The sequence below is a fragment of the Prosopis cineraria genome, unplaced genomic scaffold, assembly GCF_029017545.1.
Source record: "Prosopis cineraria cultivar Desert tree isolate PC_DT_omini unplaced genomic scaffold, ASM2901754v1 PC2, whole genome shotgun sequence".
Classification (NCBI taxonomy): Eukaryota; Viridiplantae; Streptophyta; class Magnoliopsida; order Fabales; family Fabaceae; genus Prosopis; species Prosopis cineraria.
This window is the reverse complement of record NW_026555333.1, coordinates 15,014,714-15,033,133: the sequence shown is the minus strand read 5'-3', so window position 1 is coordinate 15,033,133 and position 18,420 is coordinate 15,014,714. Positions and strand designations below refer to the sequence as shown.

At 31.3% G+C, this 18,420-nt stretch overlaps 1 protein-coding gene across 1 annotated transcript; it reads left to right on the top strand.

Annotated features, from left to right (window-relative positions):
• Positions 1-8,438: 8,438 nt before the first annotated feature.
• Positions 8,439-18,395, top strand: LOC129303127 (pyridoxal kinase). The gene is made up of 14 exons (XM_054942202.1): positions 8,439-8,490; positions 12,315-12,415; positions 12,610-12,712; positions 13,097-13,190; positions 13,347-13,451; positions 14,044-14,127; positions 15,347-15,420; positions 15,802-15,866; positions 16,496-16,559; positions 17,149-17,214; positions 17,469-17,525; positions 17,737-17,781; positions 17,877-17,930; positions 18,160-18,395. Exons 1-14 carry the CDS (start codon positions 8,482-8,484, stop codon positions 18,298-18,300), a joined length of 1,062 nt encoding a protein of 353 aa, XP_054798177.1. The 5' UTR covers positions 8,439-8,481; the 3' UTR covers positions 18,301-18,395.
• The last annotated feature ends 25 nt before the right edge of the window (positions 18,396-18,420 follow it).

Here is an 18,420-nt window from a genome sequence, read left to right as displayed (position 1 = left end):
AATAATGTTAGTCTGCCTTATGTGATATTAAACACTTAATTGTTAGAAATGTCATACTTTAATATGCTTGATTAAATTACTTAGTTATTAAAGTGTTTATTTCACTTTCGTAATTTAATGTTTACATGTGAGGATCAACTTAAGGGAAAAGAGGAGGCCTTTAAAACTAGAGACTGAATAGTTAATTGTAATATCTTTAGTTTCATCATTTATGTGTAATTTAAATACAATATTTGCTAACTGAAGTTCTTTTATATTGACTTGTGTTTATTTGAAGTCCACTTGTATTTGTAGCCTTAAACATCAAATTTAGACATTTTTGTTCTTGTTTTGGCCATGATAGGGTTTAAACCCCTAATCTGACTATGGTGGTGTGTCAAGATATTTGAACGAGTATAATTTAACAAGTTAAATGATTTTTGTATGATTCGAGTGATTATTTAGCTTGAATGTAAAAAGTTACACTTTCACCCCCTCTTTGTGTGCTTTATGGTGACTAGGTGGTCAAATCTTAAATTATAAGTTGTTTGATGCATATAATTGTTCAGACAAGTATATTATGATTTATTGAGTGTGGTTCAAATCCAACCCTTATTTAAAGAGTTCAGGGCTGGGCCCATAAGCCATTTATTATTATTGTTTGAGTTTTTTTTAAAATTTAAAATTTCAATTATAACATTTCATATTTTTTAAATACAAATTATAATGTTAGAAAATTTAAAATAAATAAAAAAATTAAATTTTAAAGTTTAAATTTAATTTAAAAAATAAAAATATTTTATTTTCTTAGAATTAAAATGAAATAGGGCTGCCTTAGCCCATTTTTCGAGAGCCTATCAGGGCTGGGCTTCAAAGCTTGATTTTCCTAAAAAATAACCTTTTTTCAAGGCCAAACTCTTATAAAATTTAGTTTAAATGGGTGGCCCATCATGTCTAGCACTTATTACTAGCTCTACCTTGTGTGGATTAGTGGCTTATGGTGTGAGATTTGGATATTTGGTTGATGACTTTAGAGGCAAAATGTGAAATTATGGTCTCAGGTGTATAAATTCTTCTTTTGATGCTGGATTGACATGAGACCAAAAAATTAGCTAGATTATGAATTGTTAATATATGGGTGCTTAAATCACCTCAATTGAATATCCAATTTAAAAGATATGCACATTAAAAGTTTGTGGTTAGTAGCTGTCGTGATAGATGCTGTCATGACAGCTTTGCCTGCGGCTTATAGATTGTTGGCTATAACCAAAGGAGTTTTTGAGACCATTTGGCCATAGCCAAATCTTTATTAGAAGTATTAGTCATGGCTTAATGTTTTATAGTCATAGCCAAGTATCCTTATTAAGTGAAAATGACCTATTTTCTCTCATTTTAACTTGTTTTCAACTCTAGTTAATTTTCATGCTTTCAAAATATTTTTTTCCCTTATTTATAGTGGTTAAATGATATTTGAAGCTCCATTTTGAGATTAAATGATTTATAGGATCTCATCTCTATAGGGTTTTCTTACTTAATTTTTTTTGTTTTTATATAGCTAAGATTGATCATTCTTCTTCCATCATATATGTTATTGTTAATTAAATTAGTTGTAATTACCATTACAATATAATTCTATCTTAAAGTTAAGTGTGTGTTAATTATTTATTTAAGTGGAGGTTTTACATATTTGGTATATTTATTTAATGTGATTGAATATCCAAAACTCAAACTCTAAATCTTGGTAATTTGAGTCAAATTTGAATAAGTTTGAAAAACTAGGCTTAGTAAAATTATACTTTTTAATAAAAAATTTGGTCAAGCCTAAACCTAAATACAAAAAATTTCTTAATATTTAATATATTTTATATATTAAATATATTAAGTATTAATAAATTATTTAACTTTTAAATCATTTTATACTATGATATTATATATTTGAATACATTATTATAAATATTTCTTAAAAATTTAAAATATTTATGTTGTCATATTTTAATTATTTTTAATGCATAAAATACCTCAAAGCAATATTAAAAATGTATTTTAATATTGATTTTAAATTTTAAAACTCACATATTTTTTAAAAAAAGTTTGAATCTTCTACATCATTTAAATATTTCCAAAAGTATATTTTATATTTTTTATAAAATAAAAATAATTAATTATAAATTAAAAAATTAAATTAAAATTAATTTTAAAAAATAAAAAATTGATAATTTAGATATTCATGTTTGTGAACACTGTATTTTATTTGAGCATATTTTACATGTAATAAAAATAGTGATAAATTAAACCAAAAATAAGAATATAAAAATAAAATTTAATCCTTTTTAGAATTATATTTTTAAAATTAAAAAATCTTTAATTAATATGTTTAATTTTATTTTAACCTTGATAATATTTTATTAGTTAGGATTTATTTATTTTAGTTCATTAAAAAAATAATAACCAAAAAAATAAATATAAAAAAATTTAATCCTTTTTAGGATTATATTTTAAAAATAATAATTTAACAAAGTTAAAAAAATATATAATCTTGCTTCAATCTTTAAAAATCTCTCTTAAATTATTCCAACCATTCAAAAATAATAAGAATTAACTTTTGAAAGTTAACTTTTTTAATTATATTTTAAAAATTAGATTAACAAAAGAAAAGAAGCAAAAGCATTAAAAAAATAATAAATAAAAGGGAGTGTGAAACACTACAATCTACACCGTTTCACTCACCCCTTTTATCTCTTCTCTTTGCTTTCAGTAGACAAGAAACACACGCACAACAGAAACGCAACACTCACACAGCAAGTAGAAAAAGAGAAAAAGAGAAGGCAAATGATTATGCACACGAAAAAGCAAAAAGGCAGAGCAAAAACACAGCCAGCATGCGCGAAAAAAACATAGGGAGATCAGACTCGCAGAAGACACAAACACACATGAAAAACACACAGAAACACAGCCATGCAAATGCACGTCACAATAGAGTCAAAAAGAGAAGGCGGAGAGGAGAGATGGATACAGGGAGCAGGCTCGCGTGCAACTGAGAGGAGCAGAACAGATGCACACACAGCCACTTTCGACGCGGGTAGATAGAATGAGAGAGGAAGAACGAGAGAGAGAAGGAGAAGAAGTTTAAGAAAGAAAAGGGAGACAGAACAAGAGGTGGAAGCACGAAGAGAGAGATCGAGAGAGGAAGGGGGAGGATCGAGAGTCTGAGAGAAGGAGGAGATTTAAAAAACAGAGCGAGAGAAAGAAAGGAGACCAAGAGTGGGAGAGCAATGGTAGTTGGAAGAGGAACCAAAAGAAAAAAAGAAAGGAGAAGATGGTTCAGCTCAAGGGACGCAGGCGAGGCATTTGTGGGTTGTTATTCATTTAACATTTTACAAAAAACAAATACTACAATCTTCCACGGGAGAAAAACGGCGCATGCAGCAATGTTTCATCAAACCTTGTACCGCTACTTTTCCCCTATCAGACTCACACTACACTTTATTTTTTGAATCTGGCATCTTGAATGGATTCACTTCGGTGTTGATGGTCTATTTATTGTGGCAATTGGGGCTTGTATGCTCACTTCTTTGGTTTTCCCAGTCTCTAATGGTGGATAAGAGGGGGATGGTGATTCCGCCAGGGATGGAACTCATATTAGGTTCGCTGTGGTTAGGATTGTTGGCTTCATTCCTTATTTTAATTGGCTGGTAATCTGCATTTCCTGTTCTTTCATCTTTTTGGGAATATAAAATTTGATCATTAAAAGTTTAGCTCTTGACCCTGGAATTGTCATATTTCTGTTAATTGCTATCTACGTATTGAGTGAGTTAGTATATGATTTGGTCGACTTAAATCTCTTGAGTGCTTTTAAGTTATGATGAGTTTTAAATGATTGGATGTGTCTTTGATCTTACTATTCTTACCTATCATAATATGTAATTAGTACAATAGTTAATTGTTTTTCTCCATATAGTTTAAGTGAGGTTCTATTTGTTGTTCCAATTAGTTTAATTTAGCTTCGAACAAATTTTCATTTTGTTTGTGCCCCAAGTTGCGAGTGATTTGTGACATAGATTGAAATTGGATTTAGATTCATATTGGCACCAACAAAAAAATGTATAAACTTCTTGTTATTTTATTGAAGGGATGTGTTGATTATTTTTGGAAAGATTAGAAGCTTTACTTGTAAGGATAATACTGTGATTGCTACATGACTTACATATTTGGTTTTCCCATTTTAATGAAATAACATTGCTACTTTCATATTATTTAATGTTACTTTCTTTTGAATATCATTGAAGCATTAAACCAAGCATTTAAGGTAACATGGCCTAGTCAAAAGTGAAAATGGTTTACTCCTTATTAACTGCTTCTGTAAATTTTATATTTAAATGAATGATTCTTGAATATACATACTCTTTTATGACCAGATGCTAAACACAAATATCAATTTTTAAAGTTTGTTGTATGAAATTTTGAAAATCTTCACAGGCATTTAAATGATCTCATACCGTGTAAATCAATAAGATTTCGCAGGTATGAGGATCAATCTTATATGTATTTATATGAGTTCCAAAGGTTTATTATTAAAATTAATTTTCTTTTTATAATAAATATTTAAGTCTTATATGAGATTTTAAAAATTTTCGTAGAGACTTAAATTAATCACATCATCATGTGGGATAATATATCCTCACAGATATTGTGATTCTCAATTTATATGATAAGTAAATAAACAAATTTTTGTAAATAAATTAATAAACATTTTTATAATATTAATTAATTAAATTAATAAATTATAATCATATTTATCGATTATATTTTTTAATCATATGAGATTGTTGAATCTTCATATAGTTTTAAAATAATTGTATTATCATATGAGTCAATAAGACTCTACAGATATGACGATTAAGTTTTAAAAAAATATATGTAAAGTATATAAATACATAATAAATATGGTAAATTAATAAAAATATATTTAAATAAATTTAATTCTTTTATCGTGTGAGATTTTAGAATCTCTGCAGATATTTAGGATAATAATAAACATTATTTTATAATATTAATTAATTAAATTAATAAATTTAAATTATAATCTTACTGATTATATCTTTTAGTCATGTGAGATTTTTTGAATTTTTATAGATTTCTAAGATAATCGTATTATTGTATGAGTCAATAAGACTCTACAGATATGACAATTAAGTTTTAAAAAAATATATGTAAGTTATATATTAAATCAATTAAATTAAAAATGTACTTAAGTGTATATTATTTAATTTTTTATTGTGTGAGATTTTGGAATCTCTGCAGATATTTAGGATAATCATATTACCGTATAAGTTAATAAGACTTTATAGATATTGTGAACACTGTATTTTGTTCAAGCATTTTTTTTATTTAATAATAATAACTAACCATAAAAAAATAATAATAAAAAATACAAAAATAAAATTTAATTTTTCTTAAGATTATGTTTTTGAAGTGTAAAAATTTCTAAAATTTAATCTTATGATTAGGATTTTTATTTCTTTTAGTTCACTAAAAGAAATTAATTAAATTCAAAAATAAAATTTAATCCTTGTTAGGATCATTTTTTAAAAAAATAAAATTAAATAAAATAACCTAGCAAAAAAAACAGAGGAGGTATTCTTGCTTAATTCAAAATCAAATTTTTCTCTTAATCGGATTTCCAGAATTATAATATGAATAAAAAGAAAAGAGGGAAAAAAGGGAAGAAAAAAAAAATATATATATATATATATATCTAGGTAGATGAAATGCTGAAAGGCCTAGCAATTTCATCCTGCCCACACACGCATAGCCGAATGAATGATGGACCAAAACCCCCACACACAGCCTAATAGATGATGGACCAGAACCCACACACACAGCACAAAGGGGTGACACGGACCAGAATGCGCACACACGGCATAGGGCAGAACACACGATACAGAGTAGGACGCACATACACGGCACAGACTGGAACGCGCACACACGAGAGGCAGAGTGTAGAGCAGCCCTAGATTAGGTTTTTCGGCTAGAGCAGAGCAAGACAAGTTACACACGACAGCAAAACGAAGGTAGAAGTCGCCATCAAGATGAAAAGACAGAGCAGAGCAGATCAAGAGTGCACAGCAAAGGAGAGCAAAAGCGACAATGAGAAAAGGAAATCAGAACAGATTACTTCACCTACCCCTGAGCACTTTCGGCAAAAGGCAAAAGAAAAGCACGAACGTGGACGGAAACTTGGCGGAAAGGAAGGAAAAGCAGAAAAATGGAGATGATGATTTGAGAGGGAAACGTGTAACGGTAAGTGATGGTTGATCCTTTATATAAATTCTGAGGTTGAGGATTCGTGACGTCTGGGTTTTTTAGGGCTGGCCAAATTTCTAAAAAAAAAGGAGAGAGACCGAGAGTCAAAACTAAAAATGTTGAGAGGATTTTTGGGAGGAGGAGTTGGCTGAATTTGTTTTAGAGAGGAATCAGGCAAGAGGAGTCCGAAGTCTCTAAATATTTTTCTGGAGAAGGGAACCAAGAAAAACTGAGGGAGTTCGTGACTGATTCTGGAAACAGTTTGAGTCTCTGAAAATGAGAAAGATTTGAAATTCTCAGTTTACCCCAATAGGTTCGAAATTCTTGAATCAAATTACTCTGACTTTGATCGATTAGCTTATGTTACCTGTTTGCATATTTGTCTTTGTTTCTTTCTGACTATGATTTGGTGCTGGTAATCTGGAGTTGAGAATTAGATGGGATTTTTTTGTATTTTTTTCTTTCGTTCAGTTTGCAGGGAATCTAGGTTAGCTCAATATACGTATGTGTATGTGTTGAACGAATACATGTATGGTTGAATGAATGATCTTGGCTTGGCTCAATATATATAGGCGTTTGGACGAGTGTTTGAAATTATCTCTACATTTGTATGTGTTAGATGAGTGTACAAGAGTACAGTTACAGGTTCAAATTATATTGTTTCTTTTTTTTATTTTTTTTCATTTTTTTAATTTTATGCCCTTAGCAATCAGATCATGCTTGCTTATTAGTTATGAGAATTTATTGATTGGTCATGAGAATTTGATAATCTCATGGTGATTGCTCCGAGTATGGTTGGATTATAATATTAATCTTTTTATTTATTTATTGGCCATGTGAGATTATTTTTAAGAAATCCGCATAGGCGTTTAAAATGATCACCTACCATGAAAATCAATAAGATTTCGTAGGTGGACAGATCTAACTTATACATATGATGATATAGATTCCAAGGATCCTCCATGATAATTAGTTTTATTGATTTATCATTTTTTTAATTAAATCAATAAAATATATAAGTTTATTTTTGTGTGAAAGTTCAAGGAATTTTTAGAGAACTTTAAAATAATTGCATTATCATAATATATTCTCACAGATAATGTGATTATTAATTTATATATAAATTTTTGTAAATAAAATAAAACAAAATAATAAACGTTTTTTTAAATAAAATAAAATAAATTGATATATTTATATAATGACCTCAAAATCTTTTAGCCTTATGAGATTTCCTAATCTCTATAATTTGCTAAGATAATTTTTGTATCGTGAGTTGATAAGACTCTCTTGTTATGATGATTATGGGTTTTTTTTTTTATCATACTCTATGAGTGATAAAAGCTTTTATTGGCATATCAAATAAATTTTCAATGTACAAAAGAACATATATTAGAATAAAAATGTTTTATAAATGATCTACGATTTTATATGGAAACACAATACGAAATTTTAAAAAGGCATTAAGGTCATTTGAATTATCTAAGCGTCCACGAGTGGCAATAAGTCTCCGTAGACATATTGAAATATTCTTTAAAAACATATATATATATATATATATATAACAATAATACTTTGCTATGTTGACAAGGTGAATTTTCAAAAAAAAAAGTATAACAGAGAAAATAGCTTAAAAATATATATATATATATAAATGGAACAAGGAAATTATCTTTACACAATAAATCATACCAACTCACAGCGTGTAAAAATTGTTTTGTTTGCAATTGATAAGTTATTACTCTTTTTTATGAAAATTCTAAATAAAGAAAACCATTGACAATTTTCTTAACCCGAACTACGTGGACTTTGATTCCCACCGCAGGGTACGTAGGCCTCAGAGTCAGATTTTGAGTCAAGTCCTCCCCATAAATAAATAAACATTTCGCACTTAATTCTTATTTTTTTATATCAAACACATAAATATAAAAGGAATAATTAGAATAATTTTAAAACTATATTTATAGAGCACGACAAACTTTAAGTAACCGTTCTTACGAACGGGTGTTGTGAGGTGCCTAACACCTTTTCCACACTCAATCGACTTTCAAACTTATTTTTTATTTTTGCAGACCATCCTTATTCACCTTTAAATGATTTCCCGAAATTTTTCTTAAAATTTTGGTGGCGACTCTTATTTCTTCGATCTTCCTTTCGAAGGCCGGAACCTTCGCTCTCACACCGTCCGCATCACATTTCTAGATGCGACAGGTATGATGATTAAGATTTTTTGAAAAAAAATTGTACATGTACACACATGCTTAAAAAATAAACTAAGTTGTTAAACTTTTTTGTCGTGTGAGATTTTAAAATCTTTGCAAATATATAGAATAATTATATTGCCGTATAAGTCAATAAAGCTCTGCAGGTATTGTAATTAAATTTTCAATCATAAAATATAAAAAAATAATTTTTAAACTCTTTTCTTTTCTTTATTCCAAAAATTCAAAAATTTAAAAAATAATTAAAATTAAATTACTTTTTACAATTTAAAAACACACATGTCAAATTTTTAAAAATTATTTTATTTACAAAATAGTAAATTATTTCTAATTAATTTCTCTTCAAAAATATTTTCACGAACTACATGAACTTTGATCCTCATCGTAGGGTACGGCCTCAGAGTTTGATTTTGAGTCAAGTTCTCCCTTTAAATAAATAAATATTCTCCACTTTATTATTATCATTTTTTAAAACACGTGAATAAAAAAATAATTAAAATAACTTTAAAACCATATTAATTTAGTATAATAAACTTCAGGTAACCGTTCTCACGAATAGGTATTGTGAGGTGTCTAATACCTTTTTCATATTCAATCGACTCCCAAACCTAGTTTTTGTTTTTGTAGGCCTTTCTTATTCTCCTTTAATTAGTTTCCCAAGATTTCTCTCAAAATTTTAATGGCAACTCCCGTTTTATTTTGTTCCTACCTCGAAGGCCGAAACCTCCTATCGCGCTCCATCCATGTTACATTTTTGGGTGCGATAGTGTTGACCTAAATAAGCCTGAGGCCTGAAGCAATTTAAGTAAGGTTTGGCTATTTGAGTTCTTCTTTAAATTCATGCTTATTTAGCCCATCTCAAATAAGCCTAGCCCGGTTATACTTGGTTCGCTTGAATTACTAGCTTTACCAAGTCCTAGAATCAAGTTGATTTAATTCTCTAAACCAATTAAACAAAATACGTTTGATTAGATGAAAATAATATGAAATGATGAGGAGAATTGGTCAAATGACATAATATTCCCAATAAAAAATAAATGAAATATCCATTATTATTTTTTTATTTAGCAAAATTTTTTTTATGCTCATAGTTAATAAAACACCAATTTTTGTTTAATAACCTTTTGAATTCGTAAAACTATTTTTTAAAATTATTAAAAAAATATTTTTAAATTTGATATTAAAAAGTTAGATTATTTAATTGATACTTTAAATTTTGACCTTTTTTGAGACATAACCTTTAAATTTTGATTTATTGATAAGAACATCATTTTGGCTAGAAGAAAATCAATTCATTAAAAAAAAAAAATAGTTACACAAGCCAATCAACCATAACTCAACTATAAAAGAGCCCAAAACAAACAATGGCTCATGCACCCTAACATAAGTAAACTTAAAATACTCAAGGACATTAAGATAAACTCTTTGCAAATCAAGAAGCAAACTGAGATACAACATATAATTCTTTGTGCCTTGAAACTCATGGTAGTCTAAAGTAAACTTAAATGGCTGGAAGGAAAGGTAGTCTAAAGCCTTGCTCAAATATTGAGCCCATATGCTTATGCCCCAGTGCAACATAATTCATAGCATTTTTAACAGCCACTCTCATCATAAGAGGGAAGGAAATGACCTAAATGCCAAAAACAATTTCCAAGTCAACAAAGAACACTATAGAATCGAACCAACAACATCCATAACAATGGCAAATGATTCACAGGGCACAATCTCTCGTAATGCCAAACAAAATAGGAAAAAATAAAAAATACACACACTAGCCTACTCAGATCACATCTACTATATAGTGAGGGCATATTAATCTCCATCAGCACCACCAAGAGAGCTCCAAGCCCTTATTTACACCAATCAATCGCTATAAACCAGCCACATTGGCTCTCAAAGTATGCTTTCACAAGTCCTTTAGCCATTGCATCTTGAATAATCATTAAGCAGTCATGAAGCAAAACTTGACAAAACAATCTAACCATAATCGGAGATTATACCAAATGATTTAGATTCAATAGGAGAATTATCAAAACCATTATCACCAACTACATTATATGTCAACCCATACATACTTGAGATATCACTTGCCTAGCCCATCTTCACACACGGTTTCACAAAAATGTAATGGCACATTCATTGAGTCATACATAGCCAATTATTAGTCATTTTCATTCGTTACCTTGCATAGAAGTTCCATTGCATCGGTATTCAATCTCCATCAGTCTATGCAAGTATTCAAGTCAAGTTATTCAGTGAGCAAAGCATACCTTATGTGTAGATTTGGATCCATATCGCTCAATGTATCTGCTACTTGAATTGTCCAAATGACCTTCAGAATATTTCTCATATAGCTTCATGACTTACCATTCTTGATCATCTTACTAATTTTGTTGAATTGTGTTTCCACATACTCATTCAACTAATTAGTGAACAAACTCATCAATTCAACTATTAGATTGCTCATAATATTGCTAGCGAATAGCCTCCTTTATTTCTCATTAATAATAGACTTTATCGACACATCTTAATTAAATCTCCTAATTAAAAATTTTAAATCATTATCGTGTCCCAGTACCTTAATCATGTGCTTTAAATCAACACAATTCATGTCAATCGGCACTCTTTCTTTAAGATTGTCCTTCTCCTCTATGATTCTTGCTCCAATCTTTTCCTTCCAATCCTTTTTCATTGCCTCTTTCATCTCCACTTCAAAATTGCTATGGAACCAACAAGTGCTTCTATGTCAATCATTGCCATCACCACGCCTATCCTCATCGTCCACTAATAACGGAGAAAATAGATATGTCACATGGATGTTGCAATGAGCTCCCATGAAGGATAGTCAAAGCTCCCATACCATTATAGGTAGAGTCAATGACTTATAGGAACGTTTAATTTCATAATAACTTTACATTAGATTTTCAAGTATAATATCTCGATTACTGCCTCTTCCAATCTTTTCCTGCCAATCCTCCTTCATTGCCTCTTCCATCTTCACTTCAAAAACTACTATGGAACCAACAACTGCTTCTATGTCAACCATTGCCATCACCACACCTTTCCTTATCGTCCACCAATAAGGGAGAAAATAAAAAAGTCACATGGATGCCAAAATAAGCCCCCATTGAGGAGAGTCAAAGCTCCCGCACCATTGCAGGAGAGTCAATGACTTATAGGAACGTTTAACTTTGTGATAACCTTACATTGAATTTCCAAATATAATATCTCATTCCATCCCTCACTGCATAAAAAATTCTCATTTCAATATTCCAAATAAAGATAAGAAAAGTGGAATTTTTTTTAATCAACAGAAAGGTGAAAATTAAACAAGAGAATCACATCTAAAGACTTAACAAAAAAGTTAATCATAGATAAAAATAAATACAAAATGAATTATTATTAAAATAAGAATAGATATTTATATTTTTTTAAAATATAACTTATTGTTGGTTTTTATTTATAAATATTTTTTTTTTCAGATCTTTGACATATTAAATTCCTATTCCTGGACAGGTTCACTCTCAACCTAACATTACCAAACACGTTAGAAAAATCCTCCTTTCATTTTTTCTCCAAGATATGTTAAAATCTTCCTTCCATTTCATTTGCTTCATCTCGACCAATAAAATTAAGTTATCTTTCTGTTCTCGCTCAAAATTTACGTTGTTGTGGTCATACAAGAAACCCTAAAAATCTACGCATTAGATCCCCTGAAATCAACGCGGCTGATTGCGCTGACGGCTGAAATTGATGGAATTAATTATTAATTATTAATTATTACTTTAATTAATTTCTTAATAATTTATTTAGAGCCGGCACCAAACACCACGTCGTCCTTCTTCGATGCTGGCGCAGTCCCTGTTCATAAGCCAACCCGGGTTCAATTTCCCCCGAGAAACTCTCATTTTCCGGTAAAATGACACTTAAACTCGTGATTTGTACTTATCTTCCCCACTTTTTCACCTGTTGCTCTGTTCAAAATCGCATTGGACAGAGCTTGAGCTAGACATGCGATATGCAATCTGCTTTCTATTTTCTTCATTGTCTCTTAACTTCTGTTCTGGTTTGTTTTAATCCTCTGTCTTTTGATTGCTCGAAATTTTAGGGCGAAGAATTCCAGAAATTCAGAAATGGCGCCACCGATTCTTTCTCTTGCTCTTCCGTCGGAGACTGGTCGAGTTCTCAGCATTCAATCACACACTGTGCAGGTTTTTGTAGTCCCATTTCAAATAAGACCTCCTTATACTTCATGAATAAGAGCTATGGGGTTGCTTAATTATTATACATCAAATGTGCTTGTAAGACTTTGCCAAGAGTTGGATCCTGGGTTGTTCTTGCTAGGCGTATAAGGAGTTAAAGTATCAAGGGGCACTCCTTTGTTACATAATTTCGTAGAATGGTAAATTGTTGATGTAAATAAGTTTTTTAATGTAAATATTTAGATTATGCTGCCTCTTAATGAACAATAAAATTCATCTCATTGTTTTTCGATTGCCATTTCTAGTTTGCTCTTAGCCTAATTCTGCATGTAGGTTGCATGCAACATGCTAAAGAATTACCTTGACAACGTAGCCACTTGCTATTCTTCTTAGGGTTATGTCGGAAATAAGTCAGCTGTCTTTCCGCTACAACTTTTGGGCTATGATGTGGACCCAATTAACTCTGTGCAGTTTTCGAATCACACAGGCAAGCTGCTTCTATTTCTTCATTCAGTCTCAAGACTCTGACTCTTTGAGACCTGATTTATGGTGCGATGACATTTGTCAATCTGAATAAGTCCAGACATGGTATAATTTTAAGTAACAGTGAAATTTTGGTTTAATAGATTTAAGGACCATGCAGGATATCCAACTTTTAAGGGTCAAGTTTTGAATGGACAGCAACTCTGGGATATTATAGAAGGCCTTGAAGCAAATGAATTATTGTTCTACACTCACTTATTAACTGGTATGTCAAGATGTTTCCTATATGTGTTGTTAATAGTGAACTGCATACTACTCTTCTTACCTCTGACGAAATTTAAATCAGCATTGTGACAGCACATGTTAAGAACATCACAGTATATAAAAGCAATTAGCTAGATCATTATGCTGCACTATGGCGTATCCTAAATTCCTAAACCAATAGCCAAAGCATGTTTCCAGCAAATTCAGTTACAAGCTTTACTCATAATTGTGAGACCATATTATCCATGAGGGAGCTGAGCACCTTTGAATTAATAAGGGAGGTAGATTGCAGATTCTCCTTGGAAGGGGGTATTTCTAATGAAGGATGAGTCACCTGACCTTTTTCCAGTAGCTTTTGATGAAATCTTCTGGGCCAGTCACTTGTCATAGAGATGAGGTCATATTATGTCAAGCGTTACTGAATTATTCTGCTAAAATCTCTGCTTCAGTATTAGAAACTCTGATCTTTAGGCTCTATCTTATTATGTCATGGGTTACGTGACATTGTCACTAACATACCAATTTTGTTGTTGTTGTTCTTGTCATTGTTGTTTGTTTTCCCCCTACTTTGGTTTCAATTTATATATTTTCAGGTTATATTGGTTCAGTTTCTTTCCTGAACACTATATTGGAAGTTGTCAGCAAGCTTCGTACAATAAACCCTGAACTTACATATGGTGAGATTTCTGAAATTATTGAAGCACAAGGGTAATCATGAGTTGATTTCAGTTTGAGGCTCAACCTTGCTCTGAATAAACATTAATTGGTTCCTTTGCTAAAAAAAAAATTGTTGGTTCTGAGCTCTGATGTTTCCAAACTCAATTCAAACCAAGAGGGCTTGTAGGACTTCCCAAATCAAACCATCAATTTTTGGTTTGGTTCTGTTTCAACCTTAGTGCATCTTTGTTGTGTCAGTCAAAGAAATCTGGGCATGGCATAAATACATATAAGACCAAGTTCATACTTCATACCTGTGGTCTCTCAAAAAATCAGCACCAATGATTTGCATGTACGGTGTACCAACAATTTCTAATTTGTGATCCATATTATTGTTCTTCGGCATGCATATCTCATGTTATTATTGTTTAATATTCTTATGTTTATGTAACTCTTACTAGCTGCATTACAACATTGTATGGAAACTCTTTGTTCCCTCTTCTGTCAAACTACAAGATATAACATTGTATGTTCTAAGGCCTTGATGTAAGATTATTTAATTTGAACACATGCAGCAAGTTTCTGTAGTTAAAAACAAACTATAAAGGATATGGATGGTTCTGACATTGCAAATTATTACATATTTAATGTATAATAATATTCTTTTACTAAATGTTGGTGTCATCTGGGTTACACCCCCTGTGTGAAAGATGATAAAGTGAATGAAAGAAGAGTCTGTGTCCTTCTTGTTTGAGAATTCCAGTTCATTTTTAAGTTCAAACCATATTTTACAAATATTGAGTGGTATTCGAATAAGACACAAGACACTGGACTCTTGAGGGATCAAGAAAGTGTGTATAAAACAGACTGGGATGATGTGGAACTACTATCATAACCAATCAATGAAGTACCATGCCTTTATCAATTGATAAAGGGCTCAATAAAATCATTTTTTAAAAAGCTACCTTCATTTAGATCGAAAATCCTTGAATTTAACCTGATAGTTCTGACTACCAAATAATTATATAAAAAAAACGGACCATGCTTTTTTGTAGTCTCAACTAATAATTCATGCCCTAGAGGGCATGTATTGTTTAATTTTATTTTCAATCTCAAGGTTGACAATTAAGCTCTTTTCAGTCTTCAATTCTTTTTAGGAGCTCTACTTTATCTTACTTCTCCTGGAAAAGTAGAGTTTGTATACCTGTATCTTCTCTGAAGTTTGTATTTTCTTGTCAGTATGTGATCCGGTGATGGGTGATGAAGGAAAGCTTTATGTTCCTCAAGAGCTGGTATCAGTTTATCGTGAGAAGGTAAGACTGATCCACAAAATATTGCTGGAAGCGGGTTCAAATATTATAATATTCATTATTAAGAGTTAGATTATATTTTATCACTTCTTTGGCTGCCCTGTGCAGACCCAAGTCACTAATAATTGAAATCCAGCTTTATTGCATGATTCTGTGTCCTATGTATGAGATGGCATTTGCATAATTTACTTTTAGATGGTAATCTTTTTTGGCCCTGATAAAAGGGAATATATTAACTGTGCACTTACACGTCTTGGCGTAATACCCCTGATACATTCATCATCCACCATCTTGAGACTGCAAGGGGGTGGATGATATGTGGTCCATTCTTAATATAGAATCTCGTTGCTTGTTTTAGCATCTGAGTAACTCACATTTTGTTAGGTTGTTCCAGTAGCTTCAATGTTGACTCCCAATCAATTTGAAGCTGAACTGTTGACAGGGTTCAGGTAATCATATGACAACTAAGGTTGCCTGACTCTTTTTTTTTCCCCATGTTTTATATGCTCCTTATTTTCAGTCTCTTCTAAGTTTTAGTATATTGCGTGGCTGGTACTTGGTAGCATAGTGCTTTGCTTGTCATGTTATTATATGGTATAATAACATGACGTAAATGACTATTCAATATCACTGAAGTTTTGTGGCGGATTTGGAATACTGTTAATTGTCTTTAGTGAGCACCATGTTTGCCCTCCTGACTTGGAGCATTGTTTAGATATTAAGTTTGAAGACTTAGGATTGTTGGAGATAAACCTTGAAAAAAGTTCCAAAGAACAATGAGAAAACAAAGGTTATAAGCATGTGGCAATCCTAATCAAGTGGTTTAATTTAGTTTGTTTACTTTTCTTATTAATGGTTGGGAAGATATCTTGTTCTTTATTTATTTATTTAATTATTTTCTGGTTTTCTTTTCACATTATGTTTAAAATATTTTTTAATTTAATTAAAAAATTAACAAGTGATTGAAACCTTATTTCCCGAGCCAAAACATAATTTAAGTTCTTCAACATTGTTCATGCTTTTCCTACTCCTTTGTGGTTTATCAAGGAGATTGCCTATTCATCCTATTTTTTAACAGGATTCAGTCCGAAGCAGATGGCCGGAAAGCCTGTAACCTTCTTCATGAGGCTGGACCTTCAAAGGTTTGCATTTGTATTTGCACTGCGGGAATCCTATGTTCACATTTTTACTCTCTCTCTCTCTCTCTCACACACACACACACGCTCTGAAATATTTCTGTTCTAGGATGCTTTTCTTCTCCTCTGGACTTGGACTTTTTGTTCTGATCTTGATTCATCCTTTATGAATTGTCTATCTGAAAGGTGCTTATCTCTCTAATCGTTATAAACTTCTAATATGGCTATCCATTGTAACCAATCAGCTGCAAATGTTTCATGCTTTTCGCTGTGATGCAAATTGACTACTCGCCATAATTTAAGCCACATGCTTAGAGGGAATGAATATTCACTTATTGAAATCCTGTTGAAGATGCAATGTAGCTATCTAAGCTGGATCTGTTTCAGTTTTTTTTATAATAAAGTTCTACTTGATCTTTCTCTTAACAACAGACAAACACGTTGCTCAAATTTGTGTTACATATGTTAATTCTGAGCAGTAGAAGTAACCTGTCTCTGAAAATGTTTGTGTTCTTGCGTTTCACTTTTGTCTTTACTTAACGTCACCTGTAACTTGTGTACAATGAATGTCAATATAAGTGCTCTTGACCTTCAGGTTGTAATTACTAGCATAAGTATAGCCGGCAATCTCTTCCTGATAGGCAGCCATCAAAAAGAAAAGGTAGGTCTATATCATGCATGATTCTATTAATTCTAATATTTTATTTTTAATTCCTGATATTTGAGCAGTTATGTTTATTTAAAGTGTTTACTTTTCATAATTACCTTATGTTTGCTTGTATCTTGACAGTCATGCAATTTTTTTCCAACGACTTTTCATAAATTTTATATTTTATATTTATATTTTCAGTTACTAAAATCCTATCTGCCTTCCATGTGGCAATGGCTTATGATCATATTACGATTGTGTGACAGGGACAGCCTCCCAAGCAATTTAAGATCGTGATTCCCAAAATTCCAGCTTATTTCACTGTACGAATAGTTCATTGCCTTAAATTTATTGTTTAATCTGTGCTACGATTGTTCCAAGAAAAAGAAATGGCAACTTTATTGAACGTGAGATCATGTTGATTCATAAATTTATACGAATATGGTTTTCCTACATCTTATTCTGTTTAGAGTTGCCTCCATACACTAACTGAAGCTTTACTTTTTTTTCTTGGGTATGCTTTTATGTTTGTAGGGAACGGGGGATCTCACGACAGCTCTCCTTCTTGGTTGGAGCAATGTACTTCCGATTCTCATTATTTTTTGGCTTTAGCTGTATTTTTTATTGTCTAGTAATTCCATAATATTCATAGAAAATGTCGTTTTGCATTCTAGAAATACCCAGACAATCTTGAGAAGGCTGCAGAACTTGCTGTATCAAGCCTGCAGGTATTTGTTTTATTTTTTATTTTCTCATGCATATCATTGATGTTATTCATCCCTCTCAATATTGCGCTGGCGTTGCCACAGAAATGGAGAGCTTTCCATAATTTGCCATTTTGCAAATTTCTCGGTTCTACATTTTCTGGCCTGCAACGCCATGAAATTAGGCTTTCTGAGATTTCAAAACTTCTGAATGATGGGAGCTTAATGTTCTCTGTACCCCGAAATCATGCAGGCACTTTTGCAGAGGACGGTCAATGATTACCAAAGAGCTGGACATAATCCTCAGTCAACTAGTTTAGAGATCAGATTAATTCAAAGCCAGGATGACATTCGTAGCCCCAAAGTCCTATTTAAAGCTGAAATATACAGTTAAAATTGTGATGCCATTGGTGCAGGATATGTGATCTTTGCTTCTTCTAGAACTTCAAACTGTAAGGTATAATAAAAAGGAAAGATGGTTCATTCTTATTTGTTAATCAGACACACACAGGAA

Excerpts from the sequence above, each read along its gene's own strand:
- LOC129303127 (XM_054942202.1), top strand. Across the intron at positions 14,128-15,346 it reads AAACCCTGAACTTACATATG|TATGTGATCCGGTGATGGGT; the intron begins GTGAGATTTCTG and ends TTTTCTTGTCAG. Across the intron at positions 17,215-17,468 it reads GCAGCCATCAAAAAGAAAAG|GGACAGCCTCCCAAGCAATT; the intron begins GTAGGTCTATAT and ends ATTGTGTGACAG.